At 47.0% G+C, this 26,135-nt stretch overlaps 1 protein-coding gene across 1 annotated transcript; it reads right to left on the minus strand.

The window, feature by feature from the left end:
- Positions 1 to 10,624: 10,624 nt before the first annotated feature.
- On the minus strand, positions 10,625 to 25,409 carry Pes1 (pescadillo ribosomal biogenesis factor 1). The gene is made up of 15 exons (XM_076837738.2): positions 25,322 to 25,409; positions 22,656 to 22,735; positions 21,336 to 21,489; positions 20,089 to 20,198; positions 17,417 to 17,588; positions 17,246 to 17,335; positions 14,694 to 14,810; positions 14,538 to 14,612; positions 14,223 to 14,312; positions 13,925 to 14,055; positions 13,448 to 13,573; positions 13,146 to 13,330; positions 12,511 to 12,689; positions 12,243 to 12,404; positions 10,625 to 11,036 (listed from the first exon to the last, which is right to left on the minus strand). The coding sequence occupies exons 1-15, from the start codon at positions 25,343 to 25,345 to the stop codon at positions 10,953 to 10,955; spliced, it is 1,779 nt and encodes a 592-aa protein (XP_076693853.2). The 5' UTR covers positions 25,346 to 25,409; the 3' UTR covers positions 10,625 to 10,952.
- Between the last annotated feature and the right edge of the window lie 726 nt (positions 25,410 to 26,135).

The raw sequence follows: 26,135 nt of genomic DNA on the forward strand, positions 1-26,135 counted from the left end.
ATTGAGGAAATAGAAGAAGCCATCAAAAGACTACCAACTAAGAAAAATCCAGGACCGGATGGGTATACAGCAGAGTTTTACAAAACCTTTAAAGAAGAACTAATACCAATACTTTTCAAACTATTCCAGGAAATAGAAAAAGAGGGAGAACTTCCAAATTCATTCTACGAGGCCAACATCACCCTGATTCCTAAACCAGACAAAGACACTTCAAAGAAAGAAAACTACAGACCAATATCTCTAATGAATCTAGATGCAAAAATCCTCAATAAAATTCTGGCGAATCGGATACAAAAACATATCAAAAAAATTGTGCACCATGATCAAGTAGGATTCATCCCTGGGATGCAAGGCTGGTTCAATATACAGAAATCAATAAATGTTATTCACCACATCAATAGACTTAAAGATAAGAACCATATGATCATCTCGATAGATGCAGAAAAAGCATTCGACAATGTATAGCATCCCTTTATGTTCAAAACTTTAGAAAGGATAACAGGAACATACCTCAATATTGTAAAAGCTATCTATGCTAAGCCTCAGGCTAGCATCATTCTGAATGGAGAAAAATTGAAGGTATTCCCTCTAAAATCTGGAACAAGACAGGGATGCCCTCTCTCACCACTTCTGTTCAACATAGTTCTTGAAACACTGGCCAGAGCAATTAGACAGACGAAAGAAATTAAAGGCATAAAAATAGGAAAAGAAGAACTTAAATTATCACTATTTGCAGATGACATGATTCTATACCTAGCAGACCCAAAATGGTCTACAAAGAAACCATCAGAGCTAATAAATGAATTCAGCAAAGTGGCAGGATATAAAACCAACACGCATAAATCAAAGGCATTCCTGTTTATCAGTGACAAATCCTCTGAAATGGAAATGAGGACAACCACTCCATTCACAATATACTCAAAAAAATAAAATAAAATACTTGGGAATCAACCTAACAAAAGAGGTGAAAGACTTATACAATGAAAACTACAGAACCCTAAAGAGAGAAATAGAAGAAGATCTTAGAAGATGGAAAAATATACCCTGTTCATGGATAGGCAGAAACTAACATCATCAAAATAGCAATATTACCAAAAGTTCTCTATAGGTTTAATGCAATGCCTATCAAAATCCCAATGGCATTTCTTATAGAAATAGATAAAGCAATCATGAAATTCATATGGAAAAATAAAAGACCCAGAATAGCAAAAACAACTCTAAGCAGGAAGTGTGAATCAGGCGGTATAGCAATACCAGACTTCAAACTATACTACAGAGCAATAGTAACAAAAACAGCATGGTACTGGTACCAAAACAGGCAGGTGGACCAATGGTACAGAACAGAGGACACAGAAACCAATCCACAAAATTACAACTATCTTATATTTGATAAAGGGGCTAAAAGCATGCAATGGAGGAAGGATAGCATCTTCAACAAATGATGCTGGGAAAACTGGAAATCCACATGCAACAAAATGAAACTGAATCCCTTTCTCTCGCCATGCACAAAAGTTAACTCAAAATGGATCAAGGAGCTAGATATCAAATCAGAGACACGGCGTCTGATAGAAGAAAAAGTTGGCTATGATCTACATACTGTGGGGTCAGGCTCCAAATTCCTCAATAGGACACCCATAGCACAAGAGTTAATAACTAGAATCAACAAATGGGACTTACTCAAACTAAAAAGTTTTTTCTCAGCAAAAGAAACAATAAGAGAGGTAAATAGGGAGCCTACATTCTGGGAACAAATCTTTACTCCTCACACTTCAGATAGAGCCCTAATATCCAGAGTATACAAAGAACTCAAAAAATTAAATAATAAGAAAACAAATAACCCAATCAACAAATGGGCCAAGGACCTGAACAGACACTTCTCAGAGGAGGACATACAATCAATCAACAAGTACATGAAAAAATGCTCACCATCTCTAGCAGTCAGAGAAATGCAAATCAAAACCACCCTAAGATACCATCTCACTCCCGTAAGATTGGCAGCCATTATGAAGTCAAACAACAACAAGTGCTGGCGAGGATGTGGAGAAAAGGGTACACTTGTTCATTGCTGGTGGGACTGCAAATTGGTGCGGCCAATTTGGAAAGCAGTATGGAGATTTCTTGGAAAGCTGGGAATGGAACCACCATTTGAGCCAGCTATTCCCCTTCTCGGTCTATTCCCTAAAGGCCTAAAAAGAGCATACTACAGGGACACTGCTACATCGATGTTCATAGCAGCACAATTCACAATAGCAAGACTGTGGAACCAACCTAGATGCCCTTCAATAGACGAATGGATAAAAAAAAAATGTGGCATTTATACACAATGGAGTATTACTCTGCATTAAAATGACAAAATCATAGAATTTGCAGGGAAATGGATGGCATTAGAACAGATTATGCTAAGTGAAGCTAGCCAATCCCTAAAAAACAAATGCCAAATGTCTTCTTTGATATAAGGAGAGTAACTAAGAACAGAGTAGAGAGGAAGAGCATGAGAAGAAGATTAACATTAAACAGGGATGAGAGGTGGGAGGGAAAGGGAGAGAGAAGGGAAATTGCATGGAAATGGAAGGAGACCCTCAGGGTTATACAAAATTACATACAAGAGGAAGTGAGGGGAAAGGGGAAAAAAAACAAGGGGGAGAAATGAATTACAGTAGAGGGGGTAGAGAGAGAAGAGCGGAGGGGAGCGGAGGGGATGGGGGATAGTAGAGGATAGGAAAGGCAGCAGAATACAACAGACACTAGTATGGCAATTTGTAAATCAGTGGATGTGTAACCGATGTGATTCTGCAATCTGTATACGGGGTAAAAATGGGAGTTCATAACCCACTTGAATCAAAGTGTGAAACATGATTTATCAAGAACTATGCAATGTTTTGAACAACCAACAATAAAAATTAAAAAAAAAGAAAGAAAAGAGTCCCATTCCTGTAAGTCACTACCATTAAGGTTTTGGTCCTCATCTTCTTACTTTTTTTTTTTTTTGTCTCTAGATTCCGTACTAGAGTACACAGGACACTCAGGGCAGGGCATATGGTGCTCACAGTCCTAGGGTGTCCAGAGAAGCAAGATGGAGGAAACTGGTTGGGGCTTGCTGCAGCACAGAGAAGACACATGATCCAGCCTAGGGAAGGGGTGAGGGGTGGTGTCAGGGAAGGAGACTTTGTGGGTGAGGAGGCGCCAGTGGTAGTAACTGCTGCTGTGTGTTCTCCACTTTCCAAAGGCAGTTCCCTTTTCTCCATGGTTACATGGTTAGACAATTCCCATTCTCCTTTGCAGTCTGGCTGATGGAATATGAACAGAATGATACTGATGAGGTTAAGTGAGCAGAACTCCTCTGTGTTCCACTTTCCCTCTACCCAGTGAATGGGGTGATCTTCAAGGATGTGGAAGTGGGTGGAGCCATGAGGTGGGAGGAGCCTGTGTCTCTGCCTCACTGTCCACAAACATCCACTGGATTTCAAGAAAATAGAAATTAAGTTGCCTTTGTGTTAAGCCTTTTGGAACTTGGGGTTTGTCTATTATGATAGCTCCTGTTATTAACGAATGTGCATGTTATTCTGGAATAAACAAGCAGAAAGAAAAGCATATGCAAAGGTCCAGGGAAATTGAGAAACTATAGTTCAACCTGGCTGAAGTGTCCATATGAGGCTGGGTAGACAGGGGAGACTTAGAGGCATAGTTAAAAAAAACAGGGCAGAGGCAAGAAGGATGCACTGACCTCAAAAAGCCATGCCAAGAAGTCTAGCCTGATCCTGTGGGTGATGGGAAACACCAGAAGGATCTTCAGCAGAGGAGTGAGAAGATGGGATTCCCACAGGGATGTTAGGTGGAAAATGAATGGTAGGGGTGGGGAAGGAAAGGGAGGAGGAGACAGACCTTGATGGTAAGCTGTTACAGCTGTCCAACTGTGAGATGATCTGAACTAAGGGGAAGGCGGGGATGCACAGGCACCATCTGTAAACCATGATATAGACAGCATTTGCTGGGTGAACAGGCGTGGAGGAGGAGAGGGGAAAGTTCCTTTTGGGATGACTGGCTGGCTGAGGGTGGGGTGAGGCCCTGCACTGAGGAGGCTGAGAGGGGCAGGTTTAGTAGGAAGGTAGGGCGGTATGTCAGTTCCACTAGGGCACAAGAAGTCTATGTGGGATGTCCACGGACAGTCCAACAAGCAGTGGGATACTCTGCCTGGAGCAGAAGAGGGAGGTCTTGAGGGAGGCAGGTTGTGGCCCACAGGCACAGAGTTGGAACCTGAGGCCACAGTAGTAGATGGAGTCACCAGCAATAGGGAGGAAGGAGAGGAAGCCTGCGCTTACAGGAGCAGGATGGTAAGTGTCCCAGGGAGAGAAAAATGGCAGCGAGGGCCTCCAAAGCCATTGGCTGCATCATATTCTGCAGCCCTGCTGGCTCCATGAACCATTCCCCAACTGATGCGCATCCATGCCATTGGCTCAACATGCACACAGAGAAACAGAGCTCTGGCAGAGAAGGTGGTCGTGTGAGAGTGTCCCAAAGGTACACCCATAAGGACATGGGAGGAAGCTGTAAAAGTGGAACAAAAAGACAGCTGGGTGTGTGGCTTACTGGTAAGAGCACTTGCCTAGCACACACAAGGCCCTGGATTCAATCCCCAGCACTGCAAAAGAAAAATAAAAAAAAAAATCAGAAAAGATTACAAATTTGAAAGCAACTATTATGTGTTCTAATGGTGACCACTCTCAGGCCGAGCAATCCTACTTGTGGCAATATCTTCAAAGAAAATCTAACAAGAGATCTGAAATGAGCACACAGAGATGGAGACTGAAGTATTACTTACAGATCCTCCAATGCTCATAAAGCCTTTATATCAATTTTTCAGACTAGGAAACTGAGTATCAGAGAGGTTAAAAAGAAGTGCCTAGTATTCAGCCTGATTACACAGTGGACAGAATGAACTTATTCATATAGAGCAAAGCTATACATATGTACCTTGTAAAAGAGTTTTAAAAGACTACCAAAGAGAAGCTATACTTCCCAGGAGAGCAGAGCCATATACCTTCTGTAACACATTTTGATTCTGTAATCAAAATGTATAGGCATGGTGGTACATGCCTGTAATCTCAGCTAAGTGGGAGGCTGAGGCAGGAGAATTTCAAGTTCAAGAACAATTGGGCAACTTAGAGACCTTCTCTCAAAATAAAATTAAAAGAGCAGGGGGTATAGCTCAGTGGTAGAGTGCTTGCCTCATATATGTGAGATCCTGGGTTTGATTCCCAGTTGCAAAAAAATAAAATAAAACAAAACAAAACTCCCCCTGCCTTTCTCTTTCTCATACATACCCACCCACCCACCCACCCATACACACAGACACAAACACCATTTTTCTTTCTTTTTTTTTTTTTTTTTTACACAAAGGAACCTGTATTATTTTAGTAGGGACAAAGATATATCCATTTTTAAAAACCACAGCCTCGCTGGCAGAGCAGGGGAAAGTGGCTAGTCTGAGTTTATGTCCCACCTCACTGTGTTTGTGAGGAAAGCAGGCTGCCCTCTCTGATCCTCTATGTCCTAGATGAGGAGAAGGCAGTAGACGCCTGGTATAGAGCTGGAAAGTGTGGACTGCACAGCTAAAGGTGCAGTAGAGAAAGGGTGGGCCTCCCTTCAGGAGTGACTTATAAGGATCTGGAAGCTTCCTCACTCAATACCTCTGGAGTGGGGTGCTGGAGCAGAGATGGGGAGAAGTGCCCAGCAGGTCATTTGCTGGCTCATAAGACCACCTCCAAATTGTCAGTTCTGAAATCTTGCTCCTACTCCAATGCCCCTTTGGGTGTAGGTATGTATGGTACTAGGTTACTGAGAAAGGGCAATGTTCTTTGATGATTCAGAAGGCACTTTTTAATCTTACTGGGCCACCCATCTACAGTTTCAAAGGGCAGCCACACACACACCCATGAAATTAACAGACCTTCCCAGTGTTATGGTGTCTACTGGCACTATAGGTAGGGAAACTGAGGCTCAGTAGCTTGTGGAAGGGCTTAACAGCAAAGCCAGAATTAGGAGCAAGCCCATAGCTCTTTTGGCTAGTCTTGTTTAAGCAAAATCATCCTCCTTCCTGATGGCAGATCTGAGTCGACCCAAAGCAGCAAATCATAGATTCAACAAGAAGTCATTCACTTCTTTATTAGCTCCAACAATACCGAGAACCTCAGGGGTGAGTATGTAGGAGTTGGTAATCTCATTCTCTGTACTTTGTAACAGGCCTGAAATTATCTTTTAAAGGTGATGCACTTGTTTGTATAAATATATTTAACAGTACGAAGGCTTTAAAAAGGTGCTGAAAGGTAGATATCCTCACCCACCTCTCCACTCCTGGATTCTCTGAGATACCCTGATTATGAATCCTACCTCCACCATTTCCCAGCTGGGTGACCTCAGGCAAGTGAATTCTTTTTTAATTTCAGTTTCTAAAGAGTGGAAGTATATCCATGTTCTCACAGGCTTGCTGGGAGGATCCACAGATGTGAGGCATGCAGAGCCCTTTGCATGATACCTGGCACACAATATTAGCATGTTTGGTTACTATCATGCTCCTCCTTCTAGAGTCATCTAACAAGGAAAGCAGGACCTGTTGGTGCAGACACCTGAAAAGCCACCCTCTCTGTCCAAGAACCTATATTTCCTATGTTCTATATCCAAGTTGCCCCAACCCTCATATTTCACATCTGACAAAACTGAGGCATAGATAGGGACAAACTCACCCAAAGTGCCACTGCAAGTCAGGGCACTATTGGGGACCCTAACTCTGCCCTTATCTCTGGCATATGGGAAAGCAGGTGCCCTCTGGGTATATTTATTCCCATTACTCCTCACCTGGTGATTCCGGTGGTCCCCAGTCTGGTGACCCTCAGGGTCACCTCTGCTGCAACCAGCTCTGCCCTGTCTGGAGTGGTGTAGGGCTCCTAAAAGGAGTTGTCCATATCCTCACTCAGTCTAAGTGGAACAACAAGCCCTTCACAAGCCTGCAGTCAGGTCCAGAATTCCTCCATTTGTACATCGTTTTCCCAGGTTAATCATTGCCTCCTTCACTGGGCAGCACATTCAGTCCTGTGGAGCCCAGTGGGAGGGGCTTTAGAGGGCACACTCCTCCCTTTGGGGGTGATAAGAGGACATAAAACCCATTAAGGGAAAGGGATGTAAAGGAAGCAGATATTTTGTCCACATGGAGTTTCCTTCAAGCAGAGCCATAGCTAAGAAGAGGGAATGAAGCAGCCTGAGGTGGCAGCTGGGAACAGGGCTCTGTTGTCTCTGCTCCCAGGGTAACAGCCTGCCCACCCCAAGTGTCAGGCAGAGCTGGGAGCCAGGGAGGCAAGGGGGAGGGGTCTTAAGCTGGGGTTTAGGGCAGCCCACATAGATCAGAGAGACTAGGACCCCAGTGGGGCAGAGAGGTCCCAGATAGGGCTGAGGTCCTGAGGTGGGGCCACAGCAAGACTCCTGTGATTTGGAGTCAACTTGACTACCTGTGAATTATGAGACCTTGGACAAGTCACTGAATTTTTCTGAGCCTCAATTCACCCTGTGCATAATGGGAATAAGTACCAATGCTTAGGGGCTGATCTGGCCCAGGCCTGAGCACCTGTGCTTCCTGTGTGGCCCTAGACAAGCCTCATCCTCTCTGGGCTTCAGGTCATCCTCTCAGTAGAGGAAGAGGTTAGATTCTCCTGATTGGACCTTCCTCCACACCTCTCAAGGATTTCCATGATACTTGTCACCATGGCAGCCCTGGGATCAGGTGTCAGGCCTATGCCCTCTCTCCCTTCCTCCCTCTGGTGTGAGTTACAGCAGCCAGATGTTTGCCCATCACCTCTCCTGATCTGAACAGCTGGGGAAGAGAATTCCCTTTGGGAAGAGATCAATCATGCTCTGTGCTGTTACCAAAGTGCTGGCCTGGCAGGAATGAGCAGACTAAGTCAGATCCATTTTGGGGCACTGACCCAGGAAATGGGCACCCTGTGATTTTTGTATGGGGCCTCTCCTGGACACCAGGATTGGTCCACCTGACAAGCCTCTCCTTGGTGGCCTTGCCCACTTTGGGGCACCATTTCAGGGCAGAGATTTTCCCCTTACCATTACCCGAGTCCTTACTCCAACAGCCCTTCTGGGAAGAGCTGGTGGGAGAGAGTAGAGATCCCTGTCCCTCCTCTACTAAGGCTCAGGCCACTGTACCCAAGAAAATTAATCATTAACAGACTTAGCTCCTATCCAGCGCCAGCAGCCTGCCTTCTCCAACCCCACCCACCCCACCTTCAGGGACTGGGGACCACGGGGGAAAAAAAAACAACGGGCAGGACTAGCACAAACCTGCACCCTCCTTGTCCCCAGCCAGTGCACCCAGCTGTTGGAGCAGTGATGCGGCAATCTCATACCCCCGGGTGCGCACGCAGTACCATTTCAGCAACTGGAGTAGTGTGGGCGGGGTCCTCAGGAAGTAGACTGAGGCAGGGCACTAGCTGTCGATGGGCGCTGGACCCCGGGACCTACCTTGTCCCAGTCCTCGGACTCGGAGTGGCTGGCTCGGCCCGGGCGATGCAGCCCGGGCGCTCACTGGGCGGCGGGGCGCACCTGCCAGGGCCCTGCGCTCCGCCAGGCCTGGTCCATTCTCCCGCCCCGCCGCCGCCGCCGCCGCAGGCGCCGCGGCCGCCGCGCCTGCTCCCGCTCCTGCTCCGGGCCAGGTGCTGCCACTGGCCTGGCCCGGCCCCTGGCGCGTCAGCCAATGGGTGCCCCAGGCCCGGCCCCCTCCCTTTGGGTCCCGGCCCCTGCGCGCCAGCCCCGGACGCACAGAAGCCGCATTCAGAGTGCTGAGGCGCAGCCGCGCGCCCCCGCTGCTAGACCAACAAGGCCCGTTTGTCTCCGATGCGCCAACGGGACCATTGTCCTGCAGCCAGTCCTTTGGCTCAGCCGAACCCCAACCCTAAAGGGGACTCTAGGATGCTTGGGGCTTTATAGTAGTGCTGGGGAGGGGGTGCCGAGCTTGGGGAAAAAGGAGTTAAAAGGAAGCGTTTGGAATAGTTGCTTTCTTAACATTCACTGGGGACACTGGCGCTCTCAGGGTCTTATTAAAGGTATGACCCCCCCTCCAGACTTTTCAACTTGGGGCACTTTCTTTGGAACTCATAGGAGCAGGGGTGGGGAAGAGGAGCCAGGATCTCTGAGAACTTAAGGAACTTCGCTCCAACAGGGTCCTATGCTTGGTCTCAGCAGAACTCCTCCTCTCCAGGGTTGAGAGGTGGGCCAGCAGCATATGGGTGCCCTATCCAGGAACCTCCAGGAACCATCTCCCCTTCCAGGATTAGGCTTTTGTCCTTCATCCCAGCAGAAAAGGACCAAAGATGGGGACTACTGCCTGGCCAGAACTAGAAATTCTTGGCTCCACTGTGGGCAGTACAAAACCAGCTGGCCACCCAGTAGAGCATGGACCACGTCAAAGTCCCACTGCCCCCGACATTTCTGGGCAATTCTGGAATGGGGAAAATTCCACATCAGCATGACTGCCAGGCATTTTTCCATTGGGCCTGCCCTCGACCTTGTAGCACTAGGATGCACATGCACCCAGCCAGGCCTTACTCAGTCCCTGGAGCTGTAGACTCTAGCTCCAGAAGCCTTGACCCTGGAAGCAACCCCCACCACACCCCTGCTGCCATGGGCATGCCAGAGTGGGCATGCAACATAGCCCTCTCCTTCTACACCCAGCGAGGTCCAGCCAATGTGGGCCCTGGGTTCTCTACCCCCTAAGCCAGGGCCTGCCAAGTTTTCTTCCCCTGGCACATGTTGGGTCTGCAGCCACTACCCCCAGAAACATTCTCCCCCTATAGAGCCAACACATGATAGGCAGAAGATCAAGGCCTTCAGATGCCTAAATCCTGGGAGCATGGAGCCAGTTCCAAACCCACTCTTCCCCAACCTAGCTCCTGCTCCTGATAATAATCAGTCCACCAGAAGCAGCAGTGGGAGGCTGTGCTGGAGAGTGTAAGCATCCAGAGCTCAGAGTTCTGGCTCTGGCTGTCATGACACATGAATAATCCCAAGCAAGGGATGTCCCCCTGGGCATTGGCAGGTCAGATGGAAAGCTATTAAGACAGGCCCACAAGGGTCACAGGTTAGGTTACCAGAAGTGGCCTCAGTGGGCCGTTCTACCTACCAACCCACAATGGAAAGCTAGAGGTGTACCTGTCATCAGTCCCTCCTCCCCCAATCATCCTCAGGCACTGGCTTTCACCTTCCCTACCAGCTCCAGTAGAAAGTTATGAAAATCACAGTTCATGTTCATCAAGCACTTACTAAACAAATGACACTTGTCTCTCTAGTTACCACTCACCCTGCAACATAGGAATGCTCCAGAACTTCCACTCTAACTTACAAGGAAGCAGGTTCACAGAGACAAAGTGCCTGGGCTGGAATGTGAACCATGCCCAGAAACTCTGTGGCTCCCTTCTGGAATCCCTGGAACTGGAGGGGTCCTAGGACATTCAGAGTTCTGAGTATGCCTGGGTCCAACTTGGTCAACAACCAGGGTTGGCCCAGCTTATAGTACAGAGTGCCAGGTGGCCCTTCTCCAATCCCAGAAGGCTCCTGAATATAGAACCAATTGATTGCCAAATTTCAGTGTTTAATAACAAAATAACAAAAGTTCCCCCATCTTCACCCTATCACAGCACTCTGAGAATCACAGGTCGATATATGGTGGGGGTTGCCAAGGAAAACAGAGGCAGCAAGTGAAGGGGCCAATCAGGCTCAAGAACCTCTCTCTGCCCAGCCACCAGCAGAAAGCTTCATCCAAGGAGGCCAGGGCTGCCCATAAACCCTGTCAGAGTGAAAGGACATCAGGGCTGTCAGGGAGAAGGAAGGGAATAAAAAGCAGTCCCTTGGCCTGTCACTGTCTTCTCCAGCTGCCAGAACATGGCCTCCATTGGCACTCAAACAGGCCTTGCCTTCTTGGCCTTCTTCTCAGACCTTACAGCCTCGTCGTGGGCTTTCCGCTTCTCTGCCAGTTTGTTAGCCTGTGAGGAGGAAGGGAGAGGTAAGGCTGGGGATGGGAACTTGGGAGTAAGGGAAGACAGGGGAAGGGGATCGCCCTCCTCCTACATAGGGTTACCTCTTCATTTTATTTATTTATTTTTATGTGGTGCTGAGGACCGAACCCAGGACCGCACACATGCGAGGCGAGCACTCTACCAATGAACCACAACCCTAGCTCCGGGTTACCTCTTAAAAGCAAAGCTGACAAGCAAATTACCATGGGAAAATATCTGATTTACCTAAGGGTAAGAAAATAGACCTTCCCCCTTGCCTTTACAACTCTTTATTATTTTATGGGTCCACAAATCTTTAGTTATAAACTCCTGTACTTTGAGAACACCCTTGAAAGCCAAGTCTGACACCTTTCAAACTTCAACTAGACGGCAAGGAGGGTGCAAAGGGAAGTCTTCCCAGAGACCACTAGGCAATAGGTATTTGACAACTATGCAATTATGCTACTAAGAATTTAGACTGCAGGGCTGGAGGTATGGCTTAGTGTAGAGCACCAGTCTCACGTGTCTTGAGACATAGAATTGAGTGAGCCACCCCAATCCTCCCCTTCTGGGTTTGATTCTCAGCACTACAAATAAATAAATAAACTAACAAACAAACAAATAAATGAAATAAAAATTAAACTGCAGAAATATTCTGAGAAGGTAAGGGACCTGCTCAGGGATATTTACTGAGAATGACTGAAAAATAGGAAAAAAATAATCCCATCAGTAGGAGGCAGGTTTTTGTGGTGCACAATGTCATGAAGTCCACATTATGATTAAATGAAAAAATCAAACTAAAACAATCTATACATAGAATGCTGCTTCCCTAAGGTTATGTGCACAAGAGAAACCTGCGGGGCGCAGGAATGATCTATTACTGTGTCATCTATCACTCAGTTATGGCTGCACATTTTTTTTTTCTTTTTTTAAATGAGCATATGTGGCTTTGTGAACAAGAAAATAAAGCTTAACAAAAACCTCCCAAGTCAGCTGGGATAGCTCTGTTCCCATATCTGAGATTCAGAAACAGCTGGGAACAGGAAGGGGATGAAATCCCTGAGTGTGGTTTTCAGGAAAAGGATAGGAGTGACCCAGAGTGCTGTTTCCGAGGACAGCCCACCAGCCTCTGAGTTCACCTCACAGTTACCTGTGGTGGACACACCCAAGTCTCAAGTGACAAGAGCAACTTACCTCTCGGATTTTGCGCCTCTTGCCAAACATGATCTTTTGGTAAAGGTACTTCTCCCGCTTCTTCATCATCATAATAGCCAGACGCTTGGCTTCACTTTCCTCCTCTTGGGCCAGTCGTTGCTTATCTTCCAGTTTCACAGTGCCTGCCATCACCATGGGCTTCTGAGGACAGAGAGTGGGTGCTCATGGGTATAGGTCCTTTGGCTCCTGCCCTTCCAAGCAAGCGGGGCTGCTTCCCAGACAGTGCCCCAGTCTAGCATTGCCATACCTTTGCCTCCATCCTCTTGTCCTCCAGGGCTGCCAGATGGGCCTCTTCCTCCTTTTCTGAAGCAGCCTCCACATCTTCCTCCTCTTCTTCATTTTCTCCCCCTTCATTGTCATCATCTTCAATGTCTTCTTCCTCTTCTTTCTCCTCCTCTTCTTCCTCTTCAGTCTCTTCCAAGTTTCCTACAAACAGCAGGTAGGAATCTGCTTTCTCTTGCCAGGTGAGGACAGGCCCCAAGCACCACCCTCTGACCTGCCATCTGCAGATATTCCAAAGACAGTTCAAGGCTTTCCTCACTGTAGCCCCCTCTGACTCCTCTCCAAAGCCCCAGCTGCCCTCAAAGGACACTCCAAGTCCCACTCCTGAACTCAGTCACTTTCTACATGAAGACTGATGACAACCCCAGATCTTTCTGCTCAGTTCATCTGAATGAATCAAGTAACACTTGACTGTTAAGATACAAATGTCCCCTTCTCCTATGCCTTACTCCAAAGATAGGTTCAAAGGGCTTTCCACTCTGTTCTGCCCTGTTCCCTGCTTGCCAACTCTACAGTAAAGGGAAATGGACAGTCATGCCCAGGGGCCCAGACCATCCAAAGGAGCCCATCCACTCTGCCACCCAGTACTCTTTCACTCACCTGGGTCCTCTCCCCGCTGCAAAGCCAGCAGCTTAAGCTTCTCAGGTGGGATGTAATCTCCTTCCTTCTCAGACACGAAAGGTGAAAGGTGTGGGGGCAGCTGCACCCCAGGAAAGTATTCTGCCACAGGGAGGAGGAGTCGGGCATTCACACAGTCAAACACCCACTGTGGCTGTATGTAGTACCTAGTAGAGTGGCCAGCAGAGACAGGTCACAAGGCAGCAACCTGAGGCCCCACTGCATTCCAAGGGCCTTTAAGATAGAACTTTCCTAAAATGTAAAGCAGGGTCTTGGGGGCTTACCTGCCAATGACAGGGGTTTGCTGTCCAGGTCGGTCAACAATCTGATGGGTAATGCAGGAGTCTGTGACATCATAGGTGGCTCCAATGCACAGAGACTTGTCCCAGGACACGTCTCCCCCAAAACTCCTAGAGGCACAAGGAGAGCCCAAAAGGATCCCCAGGTATGAGTTGCTTGCCCTAGACTCACTGGCCACCTGATCTATAAATTTACCCCTCTACGATACACCTGCCCTGTCCCACTCCAGATCTAGACAGACACTTCCAGTCTTGGTCCATGAGGGACCTTGACTGGTAATACCCTGATGGCAGCTTTGCCCTTGGTTGAATGCTTCCTATGTGCTTCAGTGCCATGCTGAGTAATCTCTAAGCACTAATTTGTAAAAAGTGAAAATACACCATCTGATGTTACTGATGGGTAGAACCAAGACCAGACTGTGGCAGGGCCAGTGCTGTGGGCCAACCTGAGAGCCCTCCTACCTGATGATGAAGGCCAGAGCCTCACGGGGTACCTCACGATTCAGGAAGAATTTTAGGCCCTCGAAGAGCTTCTTGTGCTTTTCCTGTGCCTCCAGTTCCTTCCTGCGATCCTCTTCCTGCACTGCCATCTCCTGCCAAGGAGGAACCAGACCTTGCCATCACCAGAGACACCAACACAACTAGAGGGCAGGGACTGGAGAAAACCCCCTCCTTAGCTTCTTTTTAGATCCTACAGCTTCCAGATGTTGGCCCCCATTCCTTGTCCCACTGCCATTCTAGAAGGAAGTGCCATGCTCACCCCATCAGCAGGAAATTCATCCACTTCAGCCTCCTCCTCTGTGGCAGGTACCACCACACGGGCGAGGCTGGCACTGAGAGCTGCTAGTTTCTAAAGGATAGAAGCAGGGCTGCTTACTCGCAAGTAGGGGACCTTGTCTAAATGAGTGGCCAGGGTGGGAAGGGGGAACTGCAACACCTCTGGACCACCTATGGGTCCAGGATCTGAGGGCAAGCCAAGACCACCCACCCCACCCACTACAACCCCAGACATGTTGGGGACAGGAACCACCCTTCTGGGGAGATGTAGGGATAACGTCCCTGAAATCTCTCTCACCTCCATAGAGCTCTCAGAGTCCAATGCATAGACGCCCTCACTGTCCTTCATCTCTGCTTGGGCCTGACCCTCGAGCTGAGTGCAAGTGGAAGGTTAGAGAGAAAAGGATACCCATGACCCCTCACTCATATGGGGAGAGAAGGGCTGGGGCCCTACCTTTGGGGGATAGTGGAGGTTGAGGGACTGATAGAGGCGGAAGTTGACAAAGCCCAGCAAGGTGGTGTAGAACTCAGTGAAGGTGGCCATGACTCTGTAGTCCACATCTGTTGGGTGCTAGGGGGGCACAGGAGAGGCATCAGCAGTACACCCACACCCCTATAAAGAGCATTCTGGGAATAAATGCAGCTCTGGATAGGGGTCCCAAGAGTTTCCCAAACCACTATGTGATAGAGGAGGAGCCAGGAATAAGAAAATAAAAACTGGACCATGCTATTCCCATGACTGGCTGGCCCTTCCTTGCCCCTGCCCCCAGGTCTCCCTTTCATCCCTCAAGTCTCAGTGCAGACTTGTGTCCTTGAAAAGACCACCTTTCCCAACCTGGACAGAGGTCAAGCCTTCTCTATCACCCACCCCACAATCTGTCATATGTCTGCTCCAGGGCCAGCTATGAGCACAAGGAAGGTAATACTCTGAGGCCAGAATAGTCTACAGCCCAGTCAAAGGTGCCCTGGAAAGTCCAAAGCCAGGTGGGGACAGATAGTAGGTAGGTAGAACTAGGCCAAAGTACACCCTGGCAAGAGCATACAAAAGCATAGCCTGAGGACCTAAGAATAGGCTGGGGCTGCTGGGGCTGCTAGCCCAGCTTGGCACCCTAAGAGCTCTTGGAAAATAACAGGCAGAGTAACTACTTGCTTAGAGACAGAGGCACAGCCACCCTCACAAACTACCAACTCAATAAGCAGGAGACGTGGAAGGGACTTATCTCTGCCCTTGAGAAGTTGATCTAAAACAAGGACCAAAATACCTAAAGTCTCAAATGGTCCCACCCTCTAAATCCAGGGAGGCCAACCCAACCCCCTGCAACATAGAAGAATTTTTAAGAAATGGCAAAACTGGTAATGATCACAATATCCCCTCTATCATGGGTGTGCCCATAACTCTTTGAGTTGTTCCTCCATCTAGCTGCCAGGCAGTGACCTGTGGCGTGGAGGGTCTGCCTGGTGGAAATGTGGTCACCAACCTCATTTTCCACATTACGGCATGCCTTGCCCCCACTACTGTTACCACTCTGAGTCCCACAGTTGTGCACCCAGCACTGGCTACTCTGAGGAAAGGCATACCAGGGCCCCTACTACAACCCAGGAAGCAAGCTGGCCAAGGAAGGAGGAGGAATGGGTGGCCCATGCCCTTCCCCCAGGGCCAGCTGTGTGGAGGCTGGTCTTCCACAGGGCCCTATTCACCACTCAGGAGGGCACACAAAGACCAGTCTGAGCAGCATGGGGGTGGGACATCAGAGAGAAGGAAGGATAGAGAGGGCCAAAGAGGAAGGCAGGCAGGAAGGAAGAAGACAGGACGGATAAAGAGGGAAAGAGGGAAGGGTCAATAACTGGTTGCCCAAGCTAGAACCCCAGGAAGTGGGAATAGGGACTGTTAAAGGCCAAGCCTGTCTCACCCACAGCCTGCAACCATACCACCAAGCACCAACACACTGTACTGCAGTCGGAACAGGTTCCAGCCCTTGCACTACAAGAAGGGGGTGGGGGGGGAGTGGTGGCGGCCCCTGGCTCATGCTACAGCACATGATAACCCAGCAGGAAGCTCAGCACAGCCAGGCTGCTACTTCTGCTCTTTATGGAGGAACCAGTTCCTGCTCACTGAACAAGCAGGAAGATGGCCAAGTGCAGGACACAGAACCAAGAAATCATCTGCAACACCAACTAAGACCAACCAACATGGAAGACTAGAAGCTAACAATGCCTCCACAGAGGCAAAACCAGGATTTCCTCTCAGTAAGGCCCTTTCAATAATTCCCAAGACTTAAAGAAAGATCAGCAAGAGGTAGTGTCATGTGCTAAGTGCTTCTCTGGCATTTCCCTTCCCCAGCATCACTCTGTCCTCCAGGCTATGGGAGGAATGAGGCAGAGGAGGAAGGGCAGAAGTAAAGCAGCTTGGGGGTGGGACATCAGAGAGAAGAAAGGACAGAGAGAGCCAAAGAGGAAGGCAGGAAGGAGGAAAGGAATAAGATAGGACAGATGAAGAGGGAAAGAGGGAAAGGCCAATAACTCTGGTTACCTATAGCAGAGAGGGGATGAGGCTCTGCTACCTTTCGGGCAACAGACACGACCTCCAGAGCTGCTCACTGTTCATTTGACCCCAAAGAGCCAAATACCAGGCCCTTTCAAGTTTTTTTCCTCCCTTAAATCTTATTTGCAAGGCTGACAGTGGAAGCACAAAGAAGTGAACATATCCAATGTCATCTGGGCGGCGGTATGTGCTGGAGCTGGGCAGGCTTGGAGGCGCCTCTTCTTAATTATGATTAATGTTCAGGTCTTGAGTATATATATCACACTGAAAATTCTAAGATGGACCAAGTGATGAAGAGTGCTACTGCTCTGTGTGACACACTTCTCACCCATCCCACTCCACTCCCCACCAGCAGGCATTAATTAGGAGCCCAGCAAGTGCTAGACTCTGCCCCACTCCTTACCAATCTTACATGGACATCAGTGTAGGAGCTAGCACAAACCCCTCCCCACAGACATACTCACATCATGGGAGAAGGCATAGGGTGTGATCCACACGATGGGCTGCCCCAGCACTTCAGCCTGGTAGTAAATGCCTTTGATGGACAGGAAGACCTAGAGGAGAGGGAACAGACAGCACGGTGAAAACCTTCAGGTGACAGGGGAGGGGCCAAGGGAAGGATCCTAAGGGCTCACCTTGCGCAGAGCACGGGCAGTGATGATATAGTGCAGGAATTCTACAGTAAGCCGGCGGCATAGTTGAATGGTCTGCACATGGCACTTGCCTGTTCGTGGGAAGGTAGAAAAGAGGAAGCACATGCATAGGGCATCATCCAGGTCCCGCAGAGCATCAGTGAATGTGGGGTACCTGCAGGGCCATGAGAGCAGAGCTCATGAGCTCATTCAGCTAGACTCTAAAGGGGTCCTGGCCTCTTTGTTCTACCCTGTCAGCTACCCCAGAGCCATGTTCCCCAAACAGGTCTTACCACTGCCACCTCTTAATATGGCTACACCAGCTTCCTGATAGCCAGATACAGCCCTAGGAACAGCCCTAAGAAGCACTGAACCAGAATGTGCCCATAGAGCTCTGAGGACCAGGGAAATCCCAGTGGGAGACACCAAATACCCAGCCTTGACCACTTTCATATTTTGTTGTGAACGACAGCAGAATGAGTTAGTGGCTCTCTCTTTTTGAAGGTAGAACCTTTAGTTCAAAGAAAATTTATTGGGAGATCCACAGTAGAAAATGGAAAAATGGAAGCTGCCCTAGTAGGCTGGGAAGCCAGATGGGGTTGCTTCCCTCAGCAGCATCTGTGTCTAGGCCTGGTCACAGGTCACCAGAATGGGCTGTCGTCCTTGCTCATATCGCCCAGACCTGTCTAGTTGAAAAAATCAGTTAGAACCAATTAGAACTGTGGGTAAAATGCTGGAATTGAGATCTGGGCCAGGAAGAGCAAGAACATATTTCTAGGAATTCTGTGGGAAATGAGGAAACTGATGAGAAGAGGTCAACTTGGGAGAGATCTACCACTGTATGGCTGTCAAGCTGAGGGTCTGGGGTGCAGGGAATAGAGAAAACTGTACCACAAATAAGTCCCATTGTGTTGGGCAAATAAGTCCCACTGACCTTGGGCAGGTCAGTTGGCATCATTCAGACCCAGCTTTATCTGAAAATGACATTGCTAGACCAGACTATTGCTTTAAAACTGGACCCTTTCAAATTATATTGCTATATTGTGTGCATGTACACACAACTAACAAATCCCACCATTATGTACAAGTACAATGCAACAATTTTAAAATGTGGGGAAAAAAAGATAAATCTGATTCTAACACAAAATAAACAAAAAACCCTGGGTCCTTATAATTTCCTTAAAATGCCCTGGGCAGGGTTTCAAGCCTCCATCCCCAACAAAAGCAGTTCACAGAGTTTCTGGCACCCAAATCACCTTCCAGGAAGCTTCCTTTGGAAGAGCTTTGGTATTTCATGACTCTGAAGGGCAATAAGTCAAGAGAGGTCTACCAGGTCTACAAATCCAGGCCAAGACAGGGGAAAAGGTCTGAAGAGGGATGTGTAGTGAGGAAACAGTTGAAGAGCTATTTGGGTTCTTGGTGCAGAGGCAGGAACCTCAATCAAGATCCTCTGGCACCCCAGTTTCCTAACTCTCTACCTTGCAGACAAACCCAACACCAAGGCCCTTCGTAGAAAGGGCACTAGTCATCTCCAGGCACTTCTTTTTTTATTTTTGATATCAGGGATTGAACCCAGGGGCACTCAACCACTAAGCCACATTCCCAGCCCTTTTTTATTTTGAGACAGGTCTCACTAAGTTGCTTAGGGCTTCATTTAGTTGCTGAGGCTGGACTCACACTTTCAATACTCCTGCCTCAGCCTCCCAAGTCACTGGGGTTACAGGTGTGTGCCACTATGCCTAGCTCTTGTATGTTTTTAAAAAATCTATTCCACATTAACAGCTGTGTTATAGGCTGGACAGGAACTAACATCATCTTTCTGTTAGTGACAAGAACTTGCTCAGAGTCCCTGAGCAAGAATAGTTCTCTGATTGACCAGCTCATGGGTCCACAGTGATGGAGTGAGAACACAAGTTGTCTAGTTCCTAGTCCAGGGCCCTTCCAGTGATAGCCCATAAATGAACCTGTATGAAGACAAGCCTATCTATTCTGGAGCTAAGTGTGCCTGGGCCATCAAATCAGAAAAGACTGACATTCATTAGTCCAGGGTTTATCTACTTTACCACTACTGGCATTTTGGACTAGACTGTTCTGTGTTGTGGAGACTATTTTGGACATTATAGGGTATTAGCTGTAACCTTGATCTCTACTCTCTAGAAACCAAAAGCATCCCAGCCCAACTGTGGAAGTGAGACTCTGTCTCAAAATAAAAGTTAAAAGGGGCCGAATGGGGATGTAGTCAAAAAGATCATTGATTTAGCCGCTGAATTCCTCAGAAATGAGAAGTCTGGGCGAGAAATGGATAAACCCAGAGGGTCTTGTGATGCCTCTGATTCTCATCACATACCCCACGTGCAGTCCAGAGCTCTCTTACCATGGGGCCTTTGTACTTGCTGTTGTCTCTACTTGGAACAAGCTTCCTCTTGTTGGCTGAAATACTCCCTTCAGGCAGACCTCCTGGCAAAGGTATAACTAACATACCTTCCCTGTGGCATTCAGTGCAACTTAAATCATTATAATAGTGAATTATCAGTCTGCTTTTTGGTCTGCCTACTCCCAAAGGAGGCAAGCTCTGTGAGCAGGATCTTGAGTTTGTCTGCCACTGTATCCTCAGTGCTATGACTGAGCCTAGCAGTGACAAACAGACAGCAGGGTTCTCAGGGGCACCAACTCACCGCTCCTTGATGATATGGTCAAGTTTATAACTGGGCTTATTGTCCTTTAAGCGTTCCACAGTGTTCCACTCGCTCTTCCCATAGGCTTTCCGAAGCCTCCGAACAAATATCTGGAAGAGAGAAAGGGACAACTGATGGTAAAGCCATGGAAGATGGATATGCAGGGTTGAAGAACTCACTACCTCCTAGCTAGCCATGCTGTGCGCCTGTGCAATCAATCCTCTCAGCCCAGGATTTGCACTACAGTCAACTCCATGGAACAGTAGACTAAATGATAATGGATAATGACTATGATAATGACCAGAGCTCAACCACGCACCCCTCTTGACAAGGCATAGGGATAACCACAAAAAAATGTGCTGACACAGTATGTTCACATGGGAAGAAGGCAAGGCATATCAGTCTCATTTTTCAATTAAAAAGAAAGAACAAGTGACCTGTCATTGAGGTAGGTCAGAAAGGCTGGCCTTTGTTCCCAACTTCTGTCTGCACTGGCATAAACCATTTGTGGGTTCATGTGTAGTACTGAGTCATCCAGAAAAGGGTAGCCAAGGCTAATCATGGGGCCAAGTCAACAGATGTCTTCACTCTAAGACTTCTGTTCAGGCCCCAGCATCCCTCAGAAGCTCAAACATTATCTGAGAGTATAAATAGCAACTCTGAAATAGCCATCTCCCACATGGGTCCACTTCTTACACAGTGAGTTTATGAAGCTACAAAACCTATCAACAACTGCTGCCCTGTTCCCTGTGGGCCACCAGATGGCACCCCACTCTTCAGTCAGGCTCTGCTGGCAGCACAAGGGAGTCTTTCAATTCTCTGGACTTTTGGTAGAATTAACTTTCTGGTCCCCTGGTGGCATGTGAGCATTTAAAAATATCTATCTGTGGAATGGAAGCCTTTGTCTCATGGGAACAATCTCAAGGAACCAGAATCAAGGCTGTTTCCTTGGGCATAAAAAGTACCATCTTTGGCTCTGGAGCAAAAAAATTTGATTTTTTTCAGAATCAGAGAAAACTGTTAACAGGTAAAGCACTAATCATTTTCAAGGTTCTGTGCAAATGTTCTAAACATGTAATCTCAGTGAATTCCTGTGACATCATTTTAAGGTAGAATGGAAAGGGTTTTATACAGGGTTGCTTTTATACAGGGTTGCTCAGAGAGAGTATGCAATTTGCCCAAAGTCACAGTTATGAGTCACAGAGCTACAATGAGGATCCATCCAGATACTAGAGACCAGGCCTCACCTTGTATTCCCGGAACTTGTTGACAATGGGTTCATGGAGGAGAAACTTGATGTCTTTGATAAGGTAAAAAGTTCGGGCTGCTGTGGAGCCCTTGTTAACTTTCTTCTTATGTTTGGGCTCATGGGGATAAATGCCCTTCAGGATACATAATCGCCTGTAAAACAGAAACCATTCATCATGTCAATAAAGGTGAGAAACAGGGGCTGGGGTTGAGCACTCGCCTAGCACGTGTGAGGCACTGGGTTCGATCCTTAGCAACATATAAAAATAAATATATAAAATTAAGGTATTGTGTCCAACTACAACTAAAAAAGAAAAAATTAAATTAAAAAATTGTGAGAAGTAACAGCCACTGCTGGGTCTGGAAATCAACAGTGCTTAAGGACCCTTCCCTTAAGAAGCTCACATCCTTGGGCTGGGGTGGTGGCTCAGCGGTAGAGCGCTTGCCTACCATGTGTGACGCCCTAGGTTCGATTCTCAGCACCATGTACAAATAAATTTTAAAAAAAAAATTCATCAACAACAAATAAAAATATTAAAAAAAAAAAGAAGAAGAAGAAGCTCACATCCTACTATAGGAGTCTGATGATCCCAAGTTCATGAATACATAATGCAGACTGCCACAAGTACCATAATGGAAACAAACAGGATTTTTCTTCCCTTCCCCTTCCCCTTTCTTTCTTTTTTGGTATTCAGGGTACTCCACCACTGAGCTACTTTTTTCCTAAGCTACTTTATTTTTATGTGCTTATTTTTTCTGAGACAAGGTTTCACTAAGTTGTCCAAGCTGGTCTTAAACTTGTGATCCTCCTGCCTCAGCATGCAGAGTTGCTGGGATTATAGGCATGTACCACTGTGCCCAGCAGCAAACAGGATATTGACAGGAGCTGTCAGACACCTAAGTTAGGAAAGGCCTGCCTAAGAAATAAATTTTTCAGCCATATAAAAGGTAGAGGGATGAACATTTAAGAGTTTGCATGAAGACCATAAGGTCAGAAAGAACTGAGCACATGTAAAGCACTAAAAGTGGGCCAGAGGAGGCTGCAGAGATCAAGGTCAGCCCAATAACAGGGCCCACAGGCTGTCAGGATCAGGGGTCTCTCCTGCCAGAAGGGAGGGAGTAAGAGGCAAAGACCCAGCAGCCCATTCTGAAAACAAAGTTTTCCTCCAGCTTCCCGTCAGACCACACCTGGCAAAGCACAGTTCATTAAAGAAAAAGGAGGAATACCAGAATTCCAGGCAGAGGCAGCTGAGTTTTCACTATGCAGTTCACTGTTGATGCTCCCCAAAGACCCCTACTCCATTCCTCTCCAACCCTACCTGAAGTCAGGCAAGCTCAGCTGCAGTTTCTTCCGGGCTTTGTTTCGACTGATGTAGTTGGTGGCAGAGCCTCGTTCATACTTGGGGAGGGAAAAAAACAATTCTCCATTAGCAACAATGGAAGTGACTGACATTGAACTCTGGACCCAATTCCAGAGGCAACTATCAGTCTGAATAAGTAGTCAAGATGCTTTTGGAATGGGTACTGCTGTAGGAAGGAAGCTGACCTGTTTGAATGAGCTTTCTTGCACTGTCCTTATAATTTGCAGTAGAGGACACATATCCAGCATGTCGCCAGCATGATGCTAGGGACTATGAGATTGCTGAAAATTAGATACTAGACCAAGTATTTAGTACTAGTTCTAAATTTAGCCAGTACAACTAGTGATTCCACATATTATTTCATTTCATCCCCACAATCTGTGAGGTGGGTGCCATTAGAACCCACATTTCACAGAGTAAGAAATAAGCTCAGTGAAATAAATTACCAAGTCACACAGCTTTTTCAGAGTTGGGGCTGGTTTTCAAACTCAGGTCTGAGTCCAGAGCTTGTACACCTAACCACCAACCCAGGACTCTCAATTCCTTCCCCCTTCCTCACTATTATAACCCCCTACCACCAATCACCCCTTCTTCCCCACATCATGAAATATTAGTACCACACATCTACTTATAAAATATGGTCCTTTGAGGGGGACCACCAATCACTGTAATATCTAAGATACTACCCAAGCAAGTTTTGCTCCCTTGGGGATATCACCTGGGTTGAAAATGAATGTCCTAAGCCACACAGCCTCTCCCTTCCCTTATTCACTTAACACAATAACTGGTTCTCTACTATGTTCAAGTACTAAGCTAGATGTCATGAGGCAATAAAAACAAAAGGCCTGGTCTCTACCTGCCCCCAAGAAGCATGCTGCCTTGTGCAACCACCTGGGTATCTGTAGTGCTAGGATGCTGCCTCACACTCACGCTTCTGTAACTCTGATAGAGAGAAGTAGTACACTGTACCAAACACCCTACAATGCTAACCACAAGAATCCTTTCCAAGCAAGATCTTCCTCAATAGGTCCAAAAAAGCAAAACCTATAGACAGGAGTCTATAACTCTATAACCATGAAACAGACCATTCATTCTTTCCTCCATACATTAATTGTCTATTGGGGTCAGGCCCATACTAAGTCCTGGAAATAAGCATCCCAATTTTTTCAAGAAGTTCAATTTCATTAGTAGTGTTTTCTATTGTCCTACGCTACATGAATCTATATCACCATGCTTATTCTTCTAAATGTTATGGGGATAATTATTCTCTACAGGATGATTTTAACATAACAGGTGGAAACATTTTTGGTTGTTGAATGCTACTGACATTTAGTGGGTAGCGGTTCAGCAATGTTGCTAAACATTCCACAACACACAGCACTGCCCATTCTATCCCAAAATGTCTGACACAGCTTGAAAGGCACATACTGATTTATTCACATATCTGCATCTCAAAGGTAGGTTTTCATCTTCTATCTTTGTAGCTCCAACAGCTAGCACTTACTGGATGCCCAGTAGGGTGTTAGGTTAAAAACAAATTGGCAACAGAAACTTTAAAACCAAAGGACACAACAGAGCCAAGTGCATTTTCCTCATCTCCATTCCCTTCCCAATCTCTTCATGTCACTGAGGTGATTCTCCATTCAGCAACAAGAACAACTCATTGAAAAACTTGATCATGTTACTCTTGGTTTCTACTTGTCTTAGAATAAATTCCAAGCTCTTCATTGTAGCTTACAGGTCTTACATGATGCAGCCCCTGCCCAACCCCACCAAAAGCCATTGTCCCTTATTTCCTATATCCCAAGCATGTCAATGTCTAGCTTTTGGCAGTTAGTTTCCACTGCCTGGCTTGCTTGCCAAACACTCCCAAGTCCCAGAACCCACCCAAGGTGTTCTGATCTTCCAGATTTCAACTGAAATGTGTGCTTTTAAGAGAGCTTCTAAGACAACGCTAACTGAAATAAGCATCTTTACATTATCCACCCATATCCCTCCTTTGCTTCCTTCGCGACACATTTAACAATCTATGGTCAGACATCCAGGAATTTGCAGAAAGCAGTTTTATTTAAGCTGCAGCGGTCAAGAGGGGGCTAATTTCTGGGTCCGAAAATTCTTTGAGATTTATGCTCAGTCGTACGTTTTTACCAAAGAAAACAGAAAAAAAATTTTTTTTGTTGTTTTTTGTTCTTTGTTTTGCACAGCAACAAGCTTGACTGCAAACCTACCTTTTATAAGAAAGAGGCGCTTCACACCACAATGAACTCCCTGCAAAAATCCTGCTGGCATCCTTTGTAAAAATCTTGCTGAAAAGCAGAGAAGCTTTTATGCTACAATTATGGTAGGGGTCTTTTGGAGGCCCATGTCACTTTAGGGGTGAAGTTATGACGTTAGAAAAATCAACCCTCACAATTCTTCCAACAAAAAAGAACTTCACAGTTCTCCGAACTAATACGGCAATTTTCGCCCATCCTGGAACCCCTTTCGCAGCTATCTCCCGTCACCTTGATCCTACCGTTTCTGTTCCCACGAGGGACAAGACCGGAGAAAGAGACGAGGGTAGGCTCTGCGATCCCCTAGTAATCCCCCGGGAACCCTGGTGTCTCTCTCGCTCACCCACTCACCTTCTTCTTCTCCAAGCCTCCCATGGCTCCACGTTGAGAGGCCGACAATCGCGGAGCCGACAGACAGCTCCACTTCCTCCCGCTAGGGCCCCAAGGACCCCACGCCGTCAGCCCTTTAGAGCTGCCCAATAAGATGCCTGTGAAAATCCAAGAAATTAGTGTAATTTTGTCCTCGACAATTATAACTAAAATCTCTAAACTAAATCATTTAGGCCATTATCTTGATATATTTCCCGTCCGTTAATCTGTTATGGTAGTTTAAGCGCTTTAAAAATGATGAAATTAAGGCATTTTTATAATCACCCTGATGATGATCGCTTGCCTATGTGAGCCCCGTTGCATATTGGGATGGAAGGGGGCGGAAGGTCTGGAGACAGCGCAGTGCCTTCTGGGATGCAGAGGGGTGATTCACTTGGTAGTTCCTGACGTGAGTTGGGTTGTCATGGCAACGGTTGCTAGGCGCTGGTGGACCCCGGCTTGAGCTACTGAGAGGAGGCTGCGCTGGATTCGTCTCCTTGGGCTTCCCTTTGGTTCCTTCGTACTTGGGAGGACAAAATAGAGGAAAATTATACTTTTTTCCTCGCAAAGATAGAGAGACCTGAGGAACCACTTCGATTTTCTGAGCCTTAGCAGTGCACAGAAAATTGACGGAAGGCCAAGCAGGGTTACGGAATTCGTGGTATATTTCAAATGTATATTTGACACATTTGAGCTTTTAATTTGTACCTGGAAATTCCATATTCTGTCCCTCAATAGATAATTACATAAATATTTCTTTGACATTTGTACTCGGTGGTACAAGTTTCTATCGAGG

The sequence above is a fragment of the Callospermophilus lateralis genome, chromosome 1 (assembly GCF_048772815.1).
Source record: "Callospermophilus lateralis isolate mCalLat2 chromosome 1, mCalLat2.hap1, whole genome shotgun sequence".
Classification (NCBI taxonomy): Eukaryota; Metazoa; Chordata; class Mammalia; order Rodentia; family Sciuridae; genus Callospermophilus; species Callospermophilus lateralis.

Coding starts and splice junctions, on each gene's coding strand:
- Pes1 (XM_076837738.2), bottom strand. CDS start 25,345: ATGGGAGGCTTGGAGAAGAAGAAG. Junction 21,490..22,655: donor CTGAGCTTGCCTGACTTCAG/GTAGGGTTGGAG, acceptor TCTGTTTTACAG/GCGATTATGTATCCTGAAGG. Junction 14,613..14,693: donor ACCTCCACTATCCCCCAAAG/GTAGGGCCCCAG, acceptor ACTTGCACTCAG/CTCGAGGGTCAGGCCCAAGC.